The sequence below is a fragment of the Ambystoma mexicanum genome, chromosome 3p, assembly GCF_040938575.1.
Source record: "Ambystoma mexicanum isolate Mex_15411 chromosome 3p, UKY_AmexF1_1, whole genome shotgun sequence".
NCBI classification, from domain to species: Eukaryota; Metazoa; Chordata; class Amphibia; order Caudata; family Ambystomatidae; genus Ambystoma; species Ambystoma mexicanum.
The window spans coordinates 361,775,001-361,796,073 of record NC_090925.1 but is presented as its reverse complement, the minus strand read 5'-3'; the positions used below and the strand labels follow the sequence as shown (position 1 = coordinate 361,796,073).

The 21,073-nt window shown below is 48.3% G+C and overlaps 1 protein-coding gene across 4 annotated transcripts in view; it reads left to right on the top strand.

Moving 5' to 3' along the window:
* Window positions 1-21,073, top strand: part of NOL4L (nucleolar protein 4 like) — an 843,583-nt gene that overhangs the window by 744,269 nt on the left and 78,241 nt on the right. For all 4 annotated transcript variants that reach the window (XM_069651017.1, XM_069651019.1, XM_069651018.1 and 1 more), the window contains one exon: window positions 1,573-1,774. In XM_069651017.1, the coding sequence (XP_069507118.1) occupies window positions 1,573-1,774 (202 nt within the window). The remainder of the gene's footprint in view (window positions 1-1,572; window positions 1,775-21,073) is intronic.

The following is a 21,073-nucleotide window of genomic DNA, read 5'->3' as shown; positions in this document are numbered from 1 at the left end:
GAAAATGCCATAACACATTAAGAAAGTATATGCAAATTGACACTAGTAGTGCCACCCTGCATATACTTTACCTTAATGTGGCATGCCATTTTATACTTGGCATCAAGGGCAGTGCAAACATGATAAGCTCTATTATCTGGCTAGACTGGCCTAAATTCAGTGAATGCCTGTCAAGTCAGGTAATAATACTTACCATGTTTGCATTACCCTTGATGCCAAGTAAACATGCCATGTCACAATAAGAAAGCATATGCAGACTGGCACAACTAATGTACGATAGTCTAGTCAGGTAATAACACTTATCATGTTTGCTTTACCCTTGATGCACAGCAACTGTGCATCAAGGGTAAAGCAAACATAGCACTTACGGTTGCGTTACCCTTGAAGCACAGTTACTCTGCATCAAGGGTAAAGAAAACATGACAAGTGTTGTCACATGCATACATTCACTGTAGGCCAGTCTAGCCAGGTAACACGCATGTTTGCTTTACCCTTGATGCACAGTAATTATGCATCACGGGTAAAGCAAAAGTGTTATTACATGGCTAAACTGGCCTACATTTAATGTAGGACATTCTAGCCACGTAATAATTCTTGGGTTAAGCAAAAAAATGGATGGCTCTCCCTTCTCCCAGGGACATAAACATGTTGCCTGACAGAAGAGGATCCTCTCCTGTCAGTCAGCATGATCACTTTGCGGAAACCCACATCGTAAACACGCTGACAGGAGAGGATTTCTCTCCTGTCAGGCAACGTGTCTACACTGCTAGCACAATAATGGAAGGTGATGGGGCCAGTTCTCTGATACCTTCAAATGTTTGTGGCGGAAGGAAAAACCGCTCTACAACAAACAAACAAAAAATGCTTAGCGTGGGATGCATCCATGCTCAGAGGCAGGCAGCACAGTCCCTCGTGCAACTGAAGCACTCGAGGGACTGTGCTGCCTGTCTGTTACACAGGAAAGGGGGCAGCTGCCACTCACACAAGTGGGTGGCACCCCCACTCATAGTGGCAGGTCGCCACTTGTTACTGTGCTTTGTGGCATGGATGAGGGAGGGTCGCTTTCGTGGAAGGAGTGACCACTGCCATCTTTTGGATCAGGCAGTGCTGCTGTTAATATGAAGGGGATAGAGGAATGTACACTGTTACATCAGGGAAAAAAATAAGGATGGGATAGAAGGCAGCCTGCCACTTGGACAAGTGGGCGGCACCCCCCGCCCATATCGGTGGGCCACCACTGTCTACTGTCCTCTGTGACATGGATGAGGGAGGATCTCTTTTGTGGCAGGAATGACCACTGCCATTTTTGGGATCAGGCAGTGCTGATGTCAATACAAATTGGATACAGGAATGTGCACTGTTGTCATAGGGGGAAGAAATAAATTGGGTTTTGCTCTTTTGGGAAAGGAATGAGCACCTCTATTCTGGATGTCTACAAGTACATAGTGGGGTTAATGGAAACTAATAAAAGTGTTGATGTTTACAGTATTAAATGTAGGGGGCTACAGAGTAAGGTTTTATAGTTGATGGGGCCTTCTGTGTATATAGGTAACTTTGTTTTCTTTACTTTAGGATGATGCCATCAGTCTGGATAAACCACTCCCCCGTGACCCTGCAGCTCTCACACACTCCTCCTTCACATTGCCAGCATCCTCCTACGCCCAGGATCCAGTGTACATCAATGGTAGCCTGAACTACAGTTATCGTGGCTACGGAACTATAGGGGGAAGCCTGCCACCTCCTGCCACACTCCCGACTGGAAACCACAGCAATGGTAAGAAACATGGCTATGTATGCTATGCAGTTCAACATACACTATTCAATATGACACTCCCCTAGTAGGAAATCCTGTCTCGGTCCATCACATGTGGCTTACAATATGTTTATTCACAATGGCCAACACTGTTGTACCATTATGTGTGTGCACACCTTCCAGTACAACTACACTCCTCGTACTGTAAAAGCAAAGTCCAATACTGCCACACAACGTACAGTGACTGGGCAAACAATCTCAAATTTTGTTGCTATGCAAGCTATCTGCCACTGATAAACATCCATCATTTTTGTATAAACCGCCCAACACTGCCACGTTTTACAGAAGGCAGTTAAACTATCCAGTGCTGCTATACACCACGTCATGGACATATTTCAAAGTGTGCGGTAGCACAAAATCAGCACTTTCTCTCACACACACACCAGCATTCTAGTAAATAGCCAAACACTGGCACATGCTTCACAGAGACCAGGTAAATATGCAGAAATCATATATCTCAGGGCGCAGGCAAACGACCCCACGCTGGAAACCACCAACCCACTTTATTGTGTTGATCTTCCCACATTTCCCCTAGTTCAGCAAGTGTTGTTATAGGGATGTGGATTCTGCCCGGCTCGATTTTATTTTTTTAAAACATTTTTATTAAATCAGTTTCAACATACATCAAATGGTGATCTCAAACAAAAACATATGTCCACATACAGTATTATCCAATGGGACCACAAACAGCGGCATGAAAAAAAGATACCCCCAACTGGAAATATCACACTCCCCCATGACCGGACTCAAGCCTTATGACTTTCCTACCAATCCAATCCCTCCACCCACTTCATATGAGGTAGACACCATAGATCCCAGCCCCCATAGGCATTAATCTTCAACTATCCTCATCCAACCCTCGAACCCATCCATGCCTAGGACTAAGTGTCCTCAAAGTGCCCCCCTCCCAATCTTGCTGTGAGAGAAGAACCTCCTACCCGCAACCTGCCCCCACACTCTCCGAATATCATACAGACGACGGTGGCCGCAAGTCCGAGCTGGCCTTAAGCACCTTGTGCAATACAGTATACTAAAAAAAACACAGTCCTCGGTAGGAGCCAACAACAAGGCCACATCTCCCTCAACCCTGATCCATTTTCTCATTGCCCTATGCCAGTCACCCATCCTCGGCCCGGTTTGCACCTTCCATCCCATGCCTATCACACGTTTTGCAATTAAGATACCTAGCGCTAACACTCTAATGAGTGCCTTACTGCGCTTACCTTTCCTGCTCGGCCATAACCCCAACAGGCACTGCTTCACCATTGGCTGAATCCTCACCTTTATCAACCAGAGCATCTCTTCCTGAACCTCTTCCCAAAATCCCATCACCAGATTGCACCTCCATCACATGTGTAGATACTTCCCAAGCACACTCTTAGACCTCCAAAAGTTCAAGTCCGTTCCTGGGAAATTTTAGCCACCATAACCGGGGTGACATAATCTTGCCTCACTATCTTGTATTGAATCCATTGGAGCCACACATGTATTTACACTTGTTTTGCATGCGAGAGGACTCTGCCCCATTCCCCATCAGAAACATTTTCCCCTATATTTCCTTCCCACTTGACATGATATGATATGGCATTTGTAACGCGCCTATACACAAGTGTTTCAAGGCACGACGAGGCAAGGAATGGGGAACAGAGGGAGGACAGAGACAACGATCTTACTAGGCCAAGCGACATTGAGATCGCGCAAGTGCAGGGGAGGTGGGAAGGAAAAAGTGCCAGGGGAAGGGAGTGGGCAGTGCTGTACATGGGATCAAAACAATAACAAGAGGTGCGGCCATCAGGTGGCAGGTGCAAGGGTAAGTGCAGACAGCAGGTGTCCAAAAGCGCAGGTAGGGGGACTGTAGGGTTACAGATACAGACCCAAGTGCAAGGGTTGCTGGTAGGCAGTGTGGGTGTGCAACTGGGCAGGCGGGGACCTGGGCCCGAAATCAGAGGGTAGCCAGATGACCAGTTCAGGATCAGACAAGAAATCAGCAGGGGAGAGGAAGAAAGAAGGCAGAAGCAAAGAGGAAGGTCTTGGGGTGCTTTCGGAACCGGAGATGGTTCTCCTCAAGCTTGGAAAAGTGACTGACCCTGAGGGAGGTGGAGGAGCAAAGAGCTCGAGTAGGAAGGTATTTACGAAGAGAGAGTTGGAAGTATTGAGGGCACAGGCCCCAGAAGGCCTTGTGGACAAAGCAGAGGGTCTTGAACTTAATCCTTGCAGCCACTGGGGCCTTGAGTCTCAGGGCCCCAGCCTCGAAGTACTGCTCAGCCCTATCCGCTGCATTGAGTTCAGAGGCATTCCTACCACCACTACCTAGATATATGAGCATCTAATTCATCCTGTGAATCTGGAGCCTCCCGGAAAAACCCCACACACCACTGACTATCGCCATCAAGGTAGCAAACTCCAGAAAGTTACATGAACCGACTGTGAGCCACCCCAAACTCCACAAAAGTGATGACCCTGCCCTCGATATAGATGTCTCCCACTAAGCCCCTGCCCTCAATCGCCAAATATCACCCCCCACCCCACTCCGTCCGCTTGAGTACATACCACAACCTACCGCCAGTCAGGAGCATTTCCAACATGAAGGGCATCTTCTGCCCTGGAAGTTTAGTAGCCAGCCACCAGGTCTGAATAATAGTACTCACTGGGGACAAAAGCTACCCAAGCTCCCTTACGCATACTCCACGCAACTACAACAGTCTCAGTGTGGCAAAAGTTAAATTATTTGAGCTATATGCCTTGAAATAAAAAAAAAAAAACAACAATCTCTGTGGAGCTGATTCCACCTTAATCCCGTCTGGAACACCGTCCTTATGCGGGATAACAAACCAGTCCACCATATGCTGTAACACAGAGGCCCAATAATAGGACCTAAAATCAGGCGCCCCAACACCCCCTTTACCTGTTGGTAACTGCAGAGTAGCCAACGCTATCTTCGACACTCTCCAGTTCCAAATTAGCACGGCAACGTCCTATGAGGTTCAAATGTAACCTGTTTTTGACAAATGAGGTGCTCCATCGGTATCAAAAAGTTTCTAGCAACAATTTGTTTTGTCGCTTTTGTGGGCCAAACAGCCCTCTGGAAACTTTCAGACACCTGTTTTTTTGCCCATCGTTGGAAAGTGAAAGGTATTGCTTCTTTCAGAAATGTTTGGTGGGCGGACATTTTTATGATGATTGAGGGTTAGATTCCTGGAGGACCTGCATTGTGGGATGCACAACTTCCATGCTAATAGCAGTTGTTGACTTCTTGGACAGTTTGGTCCTTGACACTCTATTTTTGTATTGGTTTTTATATGTGCAACAATTTGTGAGTGTATTTTAATAGTATTTTAATTGTACCTCTTCTCTGCACTTATTATTTATGTGGATGTATTGGTCGAATTGTCTCATTACTGATACATTTTCTAATGATTTAATTTTATGGACTTTATGTATTCTATGGTGAACATTTTTGATATATTTTATATATGTTGGCTTGGTCAATTGATTTTATTGTTTTGGTCAAAAGTTATTTTTATAGCTATAACACCAAATAAAATAAAAATGCTAGGAAACCATTCCCAGAATTCAGCGAGCTTTCCAAAGGCTGCCACAGCCCACGCCACGTTCCTCTGATACACCCAACTACAGGTGGCACTCACCATGATGACTAAATACTTCAAACCCCCCTTCCGAAATCTCCATAGTATAGATTGTAGACTTGGAGTTATTCATCACCAGCCCTGAGAGTCTCCCAAAACTCTTATGTGACCATTACCTGTACCGAGTGCGCAGCGGGTCGCAAACATATAGAAGCACATTGTGCACATATAAGGAGATGCAGTGCAACACCCTACCCATCCCCATACCACTTCATACCTCTTCTGAAATACCTGTGCCAGTGGTTCAATTACCAGTGCAAAAACCCTCAGAGACAACAGGCACCCTTGTCGCGTTCCTTTCTGCACTTGCCATGGCCTCAAGATAGCCCTGTTAACCTGCACCCTGGAAGTTGAACCCCTGTACAAGAGCCTCACCCATTCAATAATTTGGAACCCAAGTCCCATCTTACCAAGTAACATTCATTGAAAGTCCCAGTTAACCGAGTCAAAGGGCCTGATCACAACTTCGGCGGTAACCCTTAAATCCGGCGGTAGCGCTAATACTGCCGGATTTAAGGGTCCGCCGAATCAGGGCTTCAGCGGATTTCGCCCCAGCTCTGAGCTGGGGGGAAATCCACCGAAAATTCGCCCTATTACCACCGGCGGGAAATCCGCTGGCGGTAAGAGCGCGAAAATTCTCCATTGAGCCCAATGGGGAATGGGGCATTCCCGAATGGGCTCAATGGGGAATGGGGAATTACTTTACTGCCGAACTCGTGATCCGGCGCTATTAGCGCCGGGGAGTTCGGCGGTAGGGCTATTACCGCCGGCGGTAATACCGCTGGCGGTAACGGCCAAGTCGTGATCAGGCCCAAAGTCTGTATAAGAGTCCAAGATGATCACTGCTTACTTCTCAGATGAATCCCTGTTTCTGATGCTTGTGAATCTGCTTAGAATCACATGCTGCGCATATAGTCTGATATCCAGTGGTAATCGCAGAATATTGCATCTTTTTTCCAAAGATCGAAAAGGGACGTCGACCTGGGCGTGCCTTGTAACACTATCCCTATCATGACGTGTAGTGTACCCAAGATCCCTCGCACATCCAGGTGTCAGGTCAATGTTTTCACACAATATCCTCAGGAGCTGCTCAACCCCCCCACAGTCCCTTCATGGTGTTACGCACTCAACCAGAAGTTAAAACGGCTGAGCCCAGAACACCTGCAAGGGAAAAAGGGGAAGTGGATAAAATAACAAACGGTTCAGATCCCCGGCTTTGGCTCTAGAGGTTATCTGCATGAGGGCGAGAAAGAATAACACGTTAAGTTATGCATTCCCAAATTTACTAACCCCCTCTCATCATTCCCTTAGTTTTACCCTCTGCAACTGCTAGGAGGGGTTTTTCATTAAAGACGTCTTGGTTGAGTTGTTCCTTTTTCAGGTTTTCTGTGAAAACCCCTTTTAAAATAACTGAAATATGTCTTCTGTGATGTTTAACTTTGAACTTAAGTCCAAGGATGTCATTTAGGGGTCGCCGGGGGTCGCACTTGCGATCCCCGAGGTCTCCCTTGCTACCCCTACAAAAAAGTGTTTAAAAAAATCTTTTTTTCGTTTTTTTTTAAATTTATTTTTTGAAGCTCCTGGGCTGTTACCAATGCCATATGGCTCTTTGTTTCTAGAGTGGATGGCTTTCTTGTTCAGGCTTCTTTAAAAACAGGGGGTTCCACAAGTGTAACACTTTGAGCAGTGACTCTAAATAAGAAAGAATAGGAATAACAAATAATTTGTCTTTATGGAGTTCTATGCAATAATTGCTAGACTCATTAAAGTTTTTTTTCAAGCACACATCAGGGGGTGAGTCACTGATTTAGTCTGTTCTTAAACACCTCAAATTCACAATGCAGATAAAATCCTCCAAAAAGCATTTAGAGTAGATCATCCATTTCGGACTATGTATTTTCCTTTTCCCAAGTTGTATTTAGCATGTTTTTATGGCGATCCATTCTTGTATGAAATGGATGTATCACGTTACAATTGTACCATATTGTTCATAGTGTACTTAGCAACAATGCCATGTGATGCCACTTCCTGTTTTGTCAAGGGGTAAAAGGTTATGTTCCATTGCTTCCCATGATGTCACTTCGGGGTGGAATCAAATTACATCACTTCCTCTGATATCATCAGAGGGCAGGGGTCGTGTGATGTCAATTCCGCTACCCCTGCCGTTTTGGTAAAATGACGTCACTGCTTAAGTCTGTTTTTCAAGCTTTCAATCATATAGCTCCAAGCACTTCTGCATGAACGCTGCTTAAGCTTACTCTGAGGTTCTTGCTTATAGGTTTGTAATGTTTCTCCTTTTATTAATTCTTTTACTCAATCCTCTTAATGTTTTGACAGTTCCAAAACATTCTGCGCAAACGCATGTCAAAAACAAATAAACTCGAGTTATAGTGCTGCACGCCTGCAGTATCGAAGATACCCACGAGAGGGCCTCCAAACCCAAATGCTCTGTAGAAGCTCTGTCACCATGAAACAGAGCTGCTTTCAGCTTCTATCACCGTGCTGGCCGCGCAAAATGCCTCTTCCCTCCTGATTGCGGATTGCTTCTGAGAACGTTTCTGGCCCACAAGCTGGCAGACACAAGACACGCTAAAGTCCTTAGTGCGCTGACACACAGAATGTCGCAGCACAGAACGGTATTTGCTGCTTCAGAAAACATGCGTGCAGCCTGGGCCTTGTGATCAAACTAAGTTTAACTCTTTTCAGACGCCTGCCACCTTTTAACTACTCAAACAGACTTCTTAACTATTTACAGTTCTGCACATAAACGAAAAGAGAAGTTTTGCTGATAACTATTAATGAACTTATCTGCCATCTGTTACTGCAGCAGCTTCCTTCTGCTCAGTCACTTCACTTTCATCCTGCTCCACTGCTTGAATCTTCCTGGTCTTCAAATCTGCCACACTTAGAAGTAGAGATACTTAGGCCTAACATGATTGAGAGATGGAACATTAACACGACTTGCCTCTAGGAAAAAGACTTAAAGGCAGTTTAGAATGTTGATCTCAGTGCCTTTATTCTCACAGAAGCCAATCAGTGAGGAGAGTATTTTTCTCCATATTGGCTTGGGATAACTTCCCTACTCTGAACCCCTGGGTTAAGGCCCAAACCAAAGTAAGAAAAGAAATACAGTAAAAGAAGTGTATTAATCCAAGCACCCCCTCAGCCCACAGGTAAGCCTCATTCCCTTCTTCCCCTGGACCTGATACCAGGTCCCCCAGATTGTTTTGTTTTGTTTCTGGTCAGTGGCTTTCATGTGGAGCTCGTGTTAACGAGATGTGTTGCTGTTCCACGTGTCTTCGATGCATCCATCGACTAACTCTTCGACGACTGTTCCTATTTGCCATCCTGTGAACCTTCGTTTGACTTCTCGACGTCTGTCATTGCCTTCAGGCTTCAACCTTACTGTAAGAAGAGTGGTTACCCTTATTCAACAATACTATAAGGAGAGTGGTTCCCCTTATTCTTGACACTTCTACTTGGAGAAAGCCTTTTGTTTACTTTCCCTCCTCTTCCTTTACTTGTCTGGCTGCTCCTTTTCCTCTTCACGATGGAGAGAACTCCATTTAAATGTTGCCCTTTTTGTAAGGGGACATTTCCGTGGAAGCACACTGAAAGGGAGAGCAATAATTGTCTACCTCGTGACCACGATGAGCGGCTTTGCAAAGCCTGTCGACTCTTTAGACCTAAGACGCTTAAAGAAAGGCGCACAAAGCAGCGGGTGGCCTATGCCATGCAGGCCGAGAATCATTCTTCCTCAGACGCCTTCTCCTCGGACAAGGATTCCTCTAGCAGACACGACTCATTTTCGGAGACCGATAACATTGTTGCAGAGTTGGCCGACTGTGACTTGCCTGTACTCAGCCCCACTAGAGTTGCCAAACGCATTGCTACTGGGAAATCACACCCTAGTAACAAGGGCACACACACTCACTCCAAGGCCAAGCACATAACCCCTCGGCCTTTCTTCGATTGAACCGTCGAAAAACCCTTCGTCACCCACAGGCCTGCCAAAAGTTTTGACTGGGCATGGTGAACCTGAGGGTTCATGGCCCGCTGCGCCTCCACCGTCACGGTCAGCACATGGCACCAAGTCTTCTGTTACCCAGAGCGCCCCCCCCTAAAATTTCGATGCATGTTTCCGATGCGTCAAAAGACCTATCGAAATGCGCTTCTTTAGGCAAAACTCCCCCCAAACTGAAAGAAAAGCATTCTAAAGTCCCTCCTTGTGGTTCTGGACCCCAGAAAGCCCCTTCGAATGGATTGTGTCCTCCCACGTATTCCTCATCTTGTGATAATTCGTTATCTCCAGCTTTGCTGTTTAGGAAAAAAAAAATTCTCGGCAGAGGGCACTGTGCTCGAGTTCGTGGCGTTGATTGTCCCTCGACGTACTCCATACTCTGTCGACGTCACCGATGGTATAAATAGCTCGAGCCGCGCCCATTGCTTCAGTTCCGTTTTTCCGATCGCTTTGCTATCGAGAACGGCGCGCTTCTATTTTCTGTGAAGAAAATGACGTCATCTTCGACACCTTCGACACCCAGAACTGGGTTTAAGAAGTGTGCAGATTGTGGATCTAAGATGTCGATCACCGATCCCCACCGGATTTGTCTCTGGTGTCTCGATTCCAGTCACCGAACCGACGACTGCAGGTCCTGCCAATCTATGACCGAAAAAGCTCTTCGTGAGAGGAGAGGTAAACTGTTGTTGGGGAGGGAGGCCTCAAAAAAGGTTTCGTCAAAAAGACACAAGAAAGCGACTGATTCTAAGGAATCGGATCGCCATAGGCACTCAAAGAGATCTCGAACTAGGAGTAGATCGAGACACTCTTCGTCGTCATCGAAGAAAATGAAGAGGAGACATAGATCTCCCTCATCATCTTCTTCTTCAGAGTCGACCGAAGAAATGTGTTGTCTGACTAAATCGGATTCTCCCAGTAAGTGGGAAGAATTCCACAAAAAGATGATGGAGGTTTTCGAGAATGCGGCCCCAACCTCGAAAGACCCTCGAAAAAGCCATACCCCTAAAGTCGCTCCATTGGACGACAAAGGGAAGTCCAAGGCTACCATGGCTAAGACCGGTAGCGTTGAGGAATCCAAAAAACCTCGAGTCGACGTAAAACCGTCGAAGACTCTTCGAGAGTCGAGCACCTCTCCAGTGCCATGCAAGAAGCACAAGTCGTCGAAGACTTCGACAACTTCGTTGACGCCCTCGACGTCGATAATTTCGACGCCAAAGCCAAATGCGTCATCAACGCCATTATCGAAGTCCTTGGAAAACTTCGAGGGATTTGCCAATTCCTTTGAAGCAGATGGAAGAGGAAGAAAGGAGATTCACTCCTTTGCCCAGGTCAGACTTTTTCAAATCTATGTCAGCAATCTATGAAGAGTCTGCTTCAGAAGAAGACGAGGTTACTCCTTTGGGAGTTACTTATGGTACAATACAAGTTCCTGAGGAACTTATTGACCAGGAATCTAGAATGAGAGACCTGAGTGATACTCTACATTCTGCCAGTGGAGTTGACACATCCCCAGAATTAGAGTTCGCCAAACCTGATCCTGCAGAGCATGCATATGCTGGGTACAGGGGTCTTATGACCAGGGTAGTTGAATATATGGGTTGGGGTAATACTTCACCCATTTATGAACAAGATGACATGAAGGATATAATCGTCAAGGGACCTCAGAAAGATCCTGTTCTCCCTTTTTACAGGGCCCTTCAAAGGACTGTGGAGAAAAACTGGGAGAAACCAGAAACTATTGCTGCTGCAGATAGCACTTTTCCAAGAAAATATAGACCAGCTGGAACGGATCCTGAATATTTGAATAAACATCCGACACCAGAGAGTTTAGTCATTCAGGCAGCATCTACTTCAAAACAAACTAGTTATCCAACTATCCCTCCAGATAGAGAGGATAAAAAAATGGATGCCTGGGCACGTAAAGTTTTCACGTCAGGCAGTATGGCACTTAAGTAGGCAAATGTCACCTCTACCCTAGCCAGGTTTACCCATACCCTGTGGGACTGTATTTCGGCGGCGGCTGATCATATTCCGGAAGGCGAGGAAAGGGAAGGCTTCCTGAATATAGTCAAAGACGGGAAGGAGGCAATGGGGGAATGTCTCCAGTCTGGACTGGATACTGCTGATAGTATCAGCAGATCCATGGCTGCAAGCGTTGTGCTACGCAGATTTGCGTGGTTGAGGAAGTCGGGGTTTGCACCAGACATGCAAGGTAGGCTCCTCAACATGCCCTTTGATGGCTCGAGGCTCTTTGGCAGAAGGGCTGATGAAAGCCTAGAAAAACTTCAGACCTCGAAAGCGGCAGCTAAATCACTTAGCGCCTCTTTGTGCCAGCCTCTAAAACCCTATTCCGGCTCATCTTCCTGGAGGGGTCGTTCTTTTCGATACTACTCCTCTTTTGGTAGAGGAAGAGGACAGGCTTCTCAAAGGGGCAAAAGAAACTTCCCTCGTGGAGCACGAGAAAGAGGTGCAAAATCATCCTCAGGAGTGGCATCTGTACCCTCAGCCACTCCTGCAGCCGCCTCCAAATCCCTCTGAGGCCTTGTTACACGAAACACCAGTGGTAGGCAGGATCTCTCAACATCTGAAGGAATGGCAGGGCTTTACCTCAGATGCTTGGGCACTGGAAACAGTAGCTCAAGGTTACGGTCTCCCCTTTCAAAAAAGGCCTCAGAATCATCCACCGGGAGCCAACTCTGCCAAAATTCCGGATCCGCTCCTGTTGCAGGAAATTTTAACCCTGCTAGAGAAAGGTGCCATAGAACTGGTACCTGTAGCGGAGAGGAACAAGGGTTGGTACTCCCCATATTTTCTCATCCCAAGAAAGGACAGAGGACTGAGACCCATCTTGGACTTGAGAAACTTGAACAAGTTCCTCAGGAAGGACAAGTTCAAGGTGGTGACTCTTTCTCAGATCCTTCAGGCTCTCCAACTCCAAGATTGGTTGGTATCATTGGACCTTCAGGATGCTTACTTTCATGTGCCAATCCATCCAAAGCACAGAAAGTCCCTGAGGTTCGCGATTGGCAATTCTCATTATCAGTTTCGAGTTCTGCCATTCGGGTTGACCTCCTCCCGAGGGTTTTCACCAAACTGTTGGCGGTTGTGGCAGCAAGTCTCAGGAGAGGAGGTATTCACATAAATCCCTACCTGGGTGACTGGTTGATCAGAGCAAGTTCTCCAGAACAAGCTCAGGAACATCTTTCGATCACCTGCCACTTCCTCCACAAATTGGGCTTCTCCCTCAATTTCAAGAAGTCCCACATGATACCATCCCAGAAACTCCAGTTTATCGGAGCAGTCTTGGACACTTAATCGGGAAAAGCCTCGCCTCCCGAAGTGAGAGCTCTCCACATCCAGCAGATGGTAACGAAGTTTCAGAATGCCCAACATCTACCGGCCTTAGATTTTCTCAGGTTGCTCGGCCTTATGGCATCCTGCATTTTCCTAGTTCCAGAGGCCAGGTTGAGAATGAGATCCCTTCAATGGGCACTTAGAACTCAGTGGTCCCAGTTCTCAGGGAATATGTCGATCTTCTGCAAGTCCCGAGCACAGTTGCTCAGGATCTTCTATGGTGGGCTTGCAACGGCAACATTCTCAAGGGAGAGTCTTTTTGGCAACCATGGCCGGAGATAACGGTAGTGACGGATGCCTCACTCACGGGGTGGGGAGCACACACCAACGATCTGACAATCAGCGGTCGTTGGTCTCCATCGGAGTCCAAACTAAACATCAACCTGTTGGAGCTGAGGGCAATCAGACTAGCTCTGAAGGCCTTTCTGCCCTCTGTACAGGGAAAGAATGTCCTGATAATGACGGACAACACGGTGGCGATGTACTACCTCAACAAAAGAGGAGGAGTAGGGTCACTGCCACTGTGCAGAGAAGCAATGCAGCTCTGGTTCTGGGCAATACGAGAAGGAATCTGTCGGCAATTCACCTAGCCGGAGAGAAGAACACGGCAGCAGATGCTCTGAGCAGGCAGAGTACGGTCTCTCACGAGTGGGAGCTGGCTCAGGAAGTCCTTCTGGAGATCTCCGCCCTTTGGGGAACCCCTCAAATGGATCTGTTTGCCACCGCGATCAACCGGAAGTGCGATCAGTACTGCTCAAGGGAATTTCCTCAAAGAGGAGCTCTGGGAGACGCATTCGTAGCGGAGTGGAAGTTTCCACTGCTGTACGCGTTTCCCCCAGTCCCCGTGATTCCTCAAGTAATCAGGAGGTTGAAAAAGTTCAGGAAAACCATGATCCCAATTGCCCCGGATTGGGCCAGGAGGACGTGGTACCCGGACCTTTTAGACATGTCCATCTGCCCTCCAATACGTCTTCCGCAAAGAGAGGATCTTCTCTCGCAAGAGGAAGGTTGAGTTCTCCATCCAGAGGTCAAGACACTCAACCTTCACGCATGGTTTCTGAGAGGTTGAGATACAAGGATTGGGATCTTCCGGATGACGTTATGGAAATCTTCCTTTCGGCCAGAAGACCAGCAACAAAGTCTTTGTACCAATGTCGCTGGAACAGGTTTAGGAACTGGTGCAAAGACAAGGATGTGGACCCTTTTCAGTGTGGCACCCCAATGGTGCTCTCTTTTCTACTACATCTAGCTAATCTGGGGCTCTAGATAGGAACAATCAAAGTATACCTTGCTGCGCTGTCCATTTTCAAGCGCTCCTCGGAAGAGGTTTCATATTTCAAAATACCGTTAATAATTCAATTCCTAAAGGGGCTTACTAATGTATACCCTCCAGTACCTTTTCATGTACCAACTTGGGACTTAAATTTAGTATTAAAATTCTTGACTTGCATACCTTTTGAGCCTCTGCACTCATGTCCATTGAGGCTTTTGACTCTTAAAACTGTCCACCTTGTGGCCCTATCATCAGCCCGCAGGGTTAGCGAACTTCAGGCTCTCTCATGCAAACCACCATATACTATTTTTTATAAAGATAAGGTAGTCCTTAAAGTTAAACCTTCGTTCTTGCCAAAAGTAGTTTCGGACTTCCATTTGTCACAAAAAAATAGTACTACCAACCTTTTATCCTCCTCCTCATCTGGGCAAAGAAGAGGAGAGATTACACAGATTAGATCCCAAGAGGGCTCTTAGTGTTTACATCTCAAGGATGGCTAAATTGAGACAAGATGACCAACTGTTTGTGGGTTATACTGGTCATAAATTAGGCTTATCTGTAACAAAACAGACCATTTCACGCTGGATCATATTAGCCATAGTTCAATGCTACAGATTAGTGGGAAAAGAACCACCAGATGGGCTTCGTGCCCATTCTACAAGGGGAATGGCTACTTCTGCGGCTCTAAAGAGGGGAGTCCCAGCAGCAGATATTTGCGCAGCTGCAACCTGGAAAACAATGCATACTTTTGTTAAACATTATTGTTTGGACACTGCCTCCTCTAACAAGGGTTTATTTGCAAAGGCAGTTTTGCATTCTGTCCACGAAAACTGAAATTAGTACTCCCGCCTCCAAAAATTGATTCTGCTATGGGAGCCTATCACAAGATGAGGAATACGTGGGAGGACACAATCCATTCGAAGAACAAGTTACTTACCAACTGTAACGTTCTTTCGACTGGATGTTACTCCCACGTATTCCTCATCGACCCTCCCATCCTACCCCACAGTACAGTTTACGTTTCTTACACTTTCCTCTCACGAAGAATGTATCGGTCATGGGACACACCTGGGTATCCCTCCTATATATATATATATATTTCATCGAAAAAACAGAACTGAAGCAACGGACGCGGCTCGAGCTATTTATACCATCAGTGACGTCGACAGAGTACGGAGTACGTCGAGGGACAATCGACGCCACGACCTCGAGCACAGCGCCCTCTGCCGAGAAACATTTTTTTTCCGAAGCAGCGAAGCTGGAGATAACAAATGATCACAAGATGAGGAATATGTGGGAGGAACATCCAGTCGAAAGAACGTTACAGTTGGTAAGTAACTTGTTCTTCTCTGCCCTGAAGATATACACAGACCTCCTTTCATTTGGCCCAGTCCCTACAAGGGCCCTGCTCCAGATGAGTTAGCTTTTCCCCTTTCACAAACCTCCACTTCCAGGCCTAGAGAAAGGTTTGAACCCTGCATGGAGAAAGTTTCTGAATTGATTGGGTTCTCAGATACATTTGATGAGATTCTTAAAAGGTCCTTTTGCTTTGAGGATGGTTTTAGGCCCTGCAAGCCTCCTAGGCTTCAGTCCCCTAAGGCTCACTCTTCTTCTGGACTAAAAATGCCTGATCCTTCTCAAGACATTTTTTTGGATGACCAGTATGATCAGGGCGATGACGTCTACTATGTTCCAGATCGTGATGATGCTCCCAAGAACCTATTTCTCACGACCCAGGCGCTTGGATTCCTACAGATGACCAGGGGAATTGGCCCACTACCCCTGCTCACGAGGCATAGCCTGATAACATCTTTTTGGATGCCCCTCCTTGTATCCCTACCCAGGTAGGCGTCCCCCATTGATGATCATATGCTTTTTCAATACTATTCTTCGGAAAGCAGCAGACGTTTTTAAAGTTGTCACTCACGAGACAGTGCCTGACTCTTGACTTCATGGAAGACATCCTCAAGGAAAAAGTTCCAGTCAGTCAGGCTATCCCGCTTCCCAACTCCATTAAAAAAACATAACACAAAGTGTTACCCTTATGTGTTGCTCATGCGCCCAAGTTGTTTTTACTCCATACAGATGGAGAAGGAAATAAGGTACCACACAAGATTCGTGTTTTGATTCACCAATATTTATATAGAAAACTGTTGCCCTTTAGTGATGACACGTGTTTCAACGTAACCAACGTCTTTCTCAAATCAGGGCTGGTATCAACAAATGACAAGTAATATCAAAAACAGTGCATAATAAATTGATTTAAGTAAACGCCAATGTGGTCCACAAGAACGTTTGCACATGCATGAATTAAGAAATAATTAACAAAATCATAATAACATGGCCATGTTTGGGGGGGGGGAAGAGGAAGGAGGTTTGTGGGAAAGCGAGAAGAGAAAAAAAAATATAAAAACACATGATTGTTAAACAATTGTGGACCACATTGGCGTTTACTTAAATCAATTTATTATGCACTGTTTTTGATATTACTTGTCATTTGTTGATACCAGCCCTGATTTGAGAAAGACGTTGGTTACGTTGAAACACGTGTCATCACTAAAGGGCAACAGTTTTCTATATAAATATTGGTGAATCAAAACACAAATCTTGTGTGGTACCTTATTTCCTTCTCCATCTGTATGGAGTAAAAACAACTTGGGCGCATGAGCAACACATAAGGGTAACACTTTGTGTTATGGTCTTTTCCTAGTGGAGTAGAGGAATCATAGGACTCCACGGTTACCCTAATTACACATGCGACCTTAACTGTATGAACACAAAAGATAAAAAGGGCGCAGAGTTCTTCGACAGTAGTACCAAAAAATAGATTCCTCACTTTTTTGCCATTAAAAAAACACATTGTCCCCTCCTTGCTTACATCCTCCCTTACTGGAGTGGTGAATCCGCGTGCCAAAAAGATGTTTCGCCCCCGCTCTCTGATCCACTTTATATTCGGGGTCACCACGACTAGAAAACGTGGGGGCGTGCCCCTGTCTTCATCTGAGTCTCCCCGTGATAAAGACTGCAAGAAACTCTACGCATTGGTCAACAGATTTGCTTCTTCGGCAGCCTACAGTACCCAAAATGCTAACAATATCACTCTCCGTGCTAGCTACAGTAATGTCTAGTGGGACCTGGTACAAGAGGGTCTACAAAATGGGCTTGACCCGACAAAATCACAACTACTAAACATTCTGTTTTTTAACCCGAGACAAAGGCCTCGCTCATCAACAAACCCTTTGAGGAGTCGGCTTTCTTTGGCAAAGCGATGGACGACACGCTTGAGGCGGCAAAGTAAGAGCATGAGATTTTGAAATCTCTTAATCAAATCTCTGGTAGGCCGTTTATGTTATGTTACTTGGCATTTATATAGTGCCTTCTCCAGCATGGGGTCTGGCATGGATTCACATGCTCATGAATATTCCCCGTCGTCAGGCTGGGAATCCTCGGTAAAGAAAAAATCAGTATCAGTTTAGTTTCTGATCTGTCTTTCTCAGTAGTAACCAATCACTGGTCTCTGGGTCATACAGCCCCCAGCCAATGACTGCCCTCTCCCTAAGCCCCGCCTCTGGCAGCCATCTTCAGATTTTTAAAGCACGCTCAAGTGTTGGGAGTCCTCGTGCTTAGCTCTTGAGCTTTTGCTGCGTTTTTGCACTTTTTCAAAGAGAATTTCTCCTTTTTCGGTCAAATAGAGCCTCAAGCTCCACCGTCTCTACATCCGATTAACGGGGATCTGTGTCAGATTTTTCTAGGGGTGAGGGCCCGCCCCTCAAGGGTGAAGATTTTGTCGAGTTACGCTTCGTGGAGGATTCCAGAAGTTTCTGCGGCCTACCCGAAAATGGCCGAGGAGAAAGGAAGCTCGACGCCCGGAAAGCTGTTTAGGGTCTGCCCTGGATGCCAGCTACAGAATGTGTTCAAGGAGGACGAGCATTCGAAATGTCTCTACTGCCTTCATGAGGACAAAACGCAGGTGGAGAAGGACTGTGCGTTTTGCAGGAACATGTCGGAACGGACCATCAGGGACCGACACCTTTGTCTCTCCAACTGGCTGGAAGGAAGGAGTCCGTCAGGTGAGAAGAAGAAGTCGTCCGAGCGGTCTTCTAAGTCCTGTGAGGGCGCCCCGGCGACAGGGTCCCACCAGAAGGCAAAGCACTGCAAGTCCACGGGCACCGGGAGCGCCGAACGGTCGGGCTCTTCGGCTGCCAGGCAGGGCGCGCCTTCCCCGGAACCATCAACCACGAGCCAACGCTCTGGTTCGGGGAAGAGGAAATCCGAGAACCCGGGTAAGCCTCTGGAGAGGCCCCGGTCGATCTCGAAGGATTCGGCCGAGGCGGAGCGAGGCGGTGACCCTCCCCCCAAGGTGAAGGCCTCAAACGCGCCTAAGGCGGTGAAGGCCTTGATTCACCCAGCCAAGACCTCTATCGACAGAGTCGTGGCTGTCCTGGCGCAGCCTGTGGAGGCTACACCAGTGGAGGCAACCTCGGGGCCCAGAGTCTCCCTGCCCCCGCGGAGGGAAGCCTCTTTCAGACCTATCGAAAAGACCCCCGTGAAGACCCTGGCGGAAAAGAGGGGGGGCAATGGCCGTTGTGGACACGGACACAACATCCTAGGAGGAGTTGGCAGAAGTCCTAGAGGGCCTCGACGAGGGCGTCGAGGAGGCCTGTCCCCACGGGAGGGTTCCCGACGAGGGTGACGATGAAAGTGACAGCGGCACTGGCGAGGGTCCTAGTCAGCCGTCACTTCCGGAGCCACAGGATAACTTGGCGGCCATTTTGTTGGCGATACAATACTTATATGTTCAGAGATAAGGACGAGATTGCCCTTACCACCGACAGAGGACCCGGTACCATGCCCGGCGGAGGAACTAGAGCCGGTCCCGGCAGGAAGTCCCACGAACAGGAGAAGACGGATCCACCCAGCCCTGCCTTCTCAGCCCTCGCGGCCTGCTCGGCCTTTACCCATGTCCCCTGTCCCTGGGGATGACACGGGAACAGACACGGCCACGAAGGGTACCGACGACGACGGCGGTGACGACGGGACGGAGCTCCCATCACCAGCCCGGGCCTCCCCATCCGATGAGATTGGATCTTTCCACGCAATGATCGCCAGGGCATCCAAGCTTTTTCAGCTCTGCCCCGAGAAGAAGGAAGGTTTCCTTTACCAACAGCGCGAGGCCATGAGGAAGTCAGTCCTCGCCTTGCCTCTGCTGGATGACATCTGGGACGAGGGTCTCACCCTTCTCAAGAACCCTTCTACGACGCCTGCCAAGAAGGATCAGTACGAGAAGAAGTACCGGGTCCCCAACGCGGCCCCTCTGTGCCTTAGGGTACAACCTACCCCGGACTCGGTCGTCTCAGCGGTGGCCAAGAAGAAAGCGGTGGGGGCGTCGGTCTCAACGTCAACTTCCCCGCCAGACGGCGAGGGGAAGAAGCTGGACGCAATGGGACGACGAGTTATCTCGTCGGCGGCAACAACGATTAAGGCGGCCAACGCCCTCGCGATCGTGGCCCGCTACGACAGGGAGTTATGGTTCAAGATCGCCCAGCTGTTGGACTTCCTACCGGATGACAAGAGGGCCGAGGCCATGGAGATCTTGCAAGAAGGCAAAGTGGTGTCGGACCACGCCATTATGGTGGCAACGGTCATGGCCGACACCGGTTTCTGCCAGCTAGGCAACGGCGTTTGCCTTAGACGACGAGGTTGGCTCAAGGCGACGGATTTCCACCAGGATGTGCAAGCCAAGGTGCTGGACATGCCGTTCGACGGGAACAACCTGTTTGGGAAAACGGTGGATGAGTCCCTCCAAGCCATCAAGGTGGACACGGAGACTGCTAGTGCTCTAGGCGTCCTCTGGCAACGGAGGCCGTCCTTTCGGAGCGCCGGAGGCAAACAGAGTGCCTCCAAGGGATTCGGCGGTGGCTCCTCTACGTACCGCCAAGCGGCCCGCTCCTCGTCGCAGGAAGCCTATAGAGGACGAGGCAAGTCGGGGGGACCCCGCCGTCGTCGCCAGGTAGGCCAAGGCGGCAAGGCGTCCGCCAAGCAAGATTGAACCGACAGCAGGGTCGGGCCCCCATCGAAGCACCCCGGTGGGAGGCCGGCTGGCGAAGTTTGTCAGCGTGTGGGAGTCCATCTCCACCAACCGTTGGGTGCTGGATGCCCTGGCCCAGGGGCACGCCCTCGAATTTCTAAAACAGTGCCCCCGCATCCCACCCGTGGTCAGGAAGGAAAATCACATCCCTCAACTACTCTTGCCGGTGAGGGCGTTGCTCAGAAAAGGTGCCATCGAGCTCGTCCCGAAGACTCTCCGGGGCTCCGGAGTATACTCAGGGTACTTCCTAGTAAAAAAGAAGACCGGAGGATGGCGCCCCATCCTGGACCTGCGACGGCTGAAAAAATACATCAAGGCACAGAAATTCCAGATGGACACCCTCCAGCACGTGCTGGGACAGCTGGAGGAGGGCGATTTCCTGTCGTCGTTGGATTTGGAGGATGCGTACTTCCACATCCCCATTCTGAAAGGTCACCGAAAGTTCCTCAGGTTCGCGGTCCAAGGACGGCACTACCAGTTCAAGGCCCACCCGTTCAGATTGAAGTCGGCACCCAGGGTGTTCACCAAGTGCCTCGCACCGGTGGCGGCACGGCTCGCCTGCAGGGGATCTACGTCTACCCTTACCTGGACGACTGGCTCATCCGAGCAGGGACAAGGGAGCTTGCCGTGGATTACACAGCAAGGACCGTCCAGCTGCTCTCGGACCTGGGATTCTCCATCAACTTTCCCAAATCCCACCTGGTCCCGTCGCAAGTCACACTGTTTCTGGGAGCAAAGCTCCACACAGTGGCATGCCTGGCCTCACCGTCGGAAGAAAGGACGAAGGCCATCCTGGACAAGGTGCAGCGCCTGCTCGGGATGATGTCCTCCTGCATATATCTCGTGCGCCTGTGCAGGCTTCGGATGCGCCCTCTGC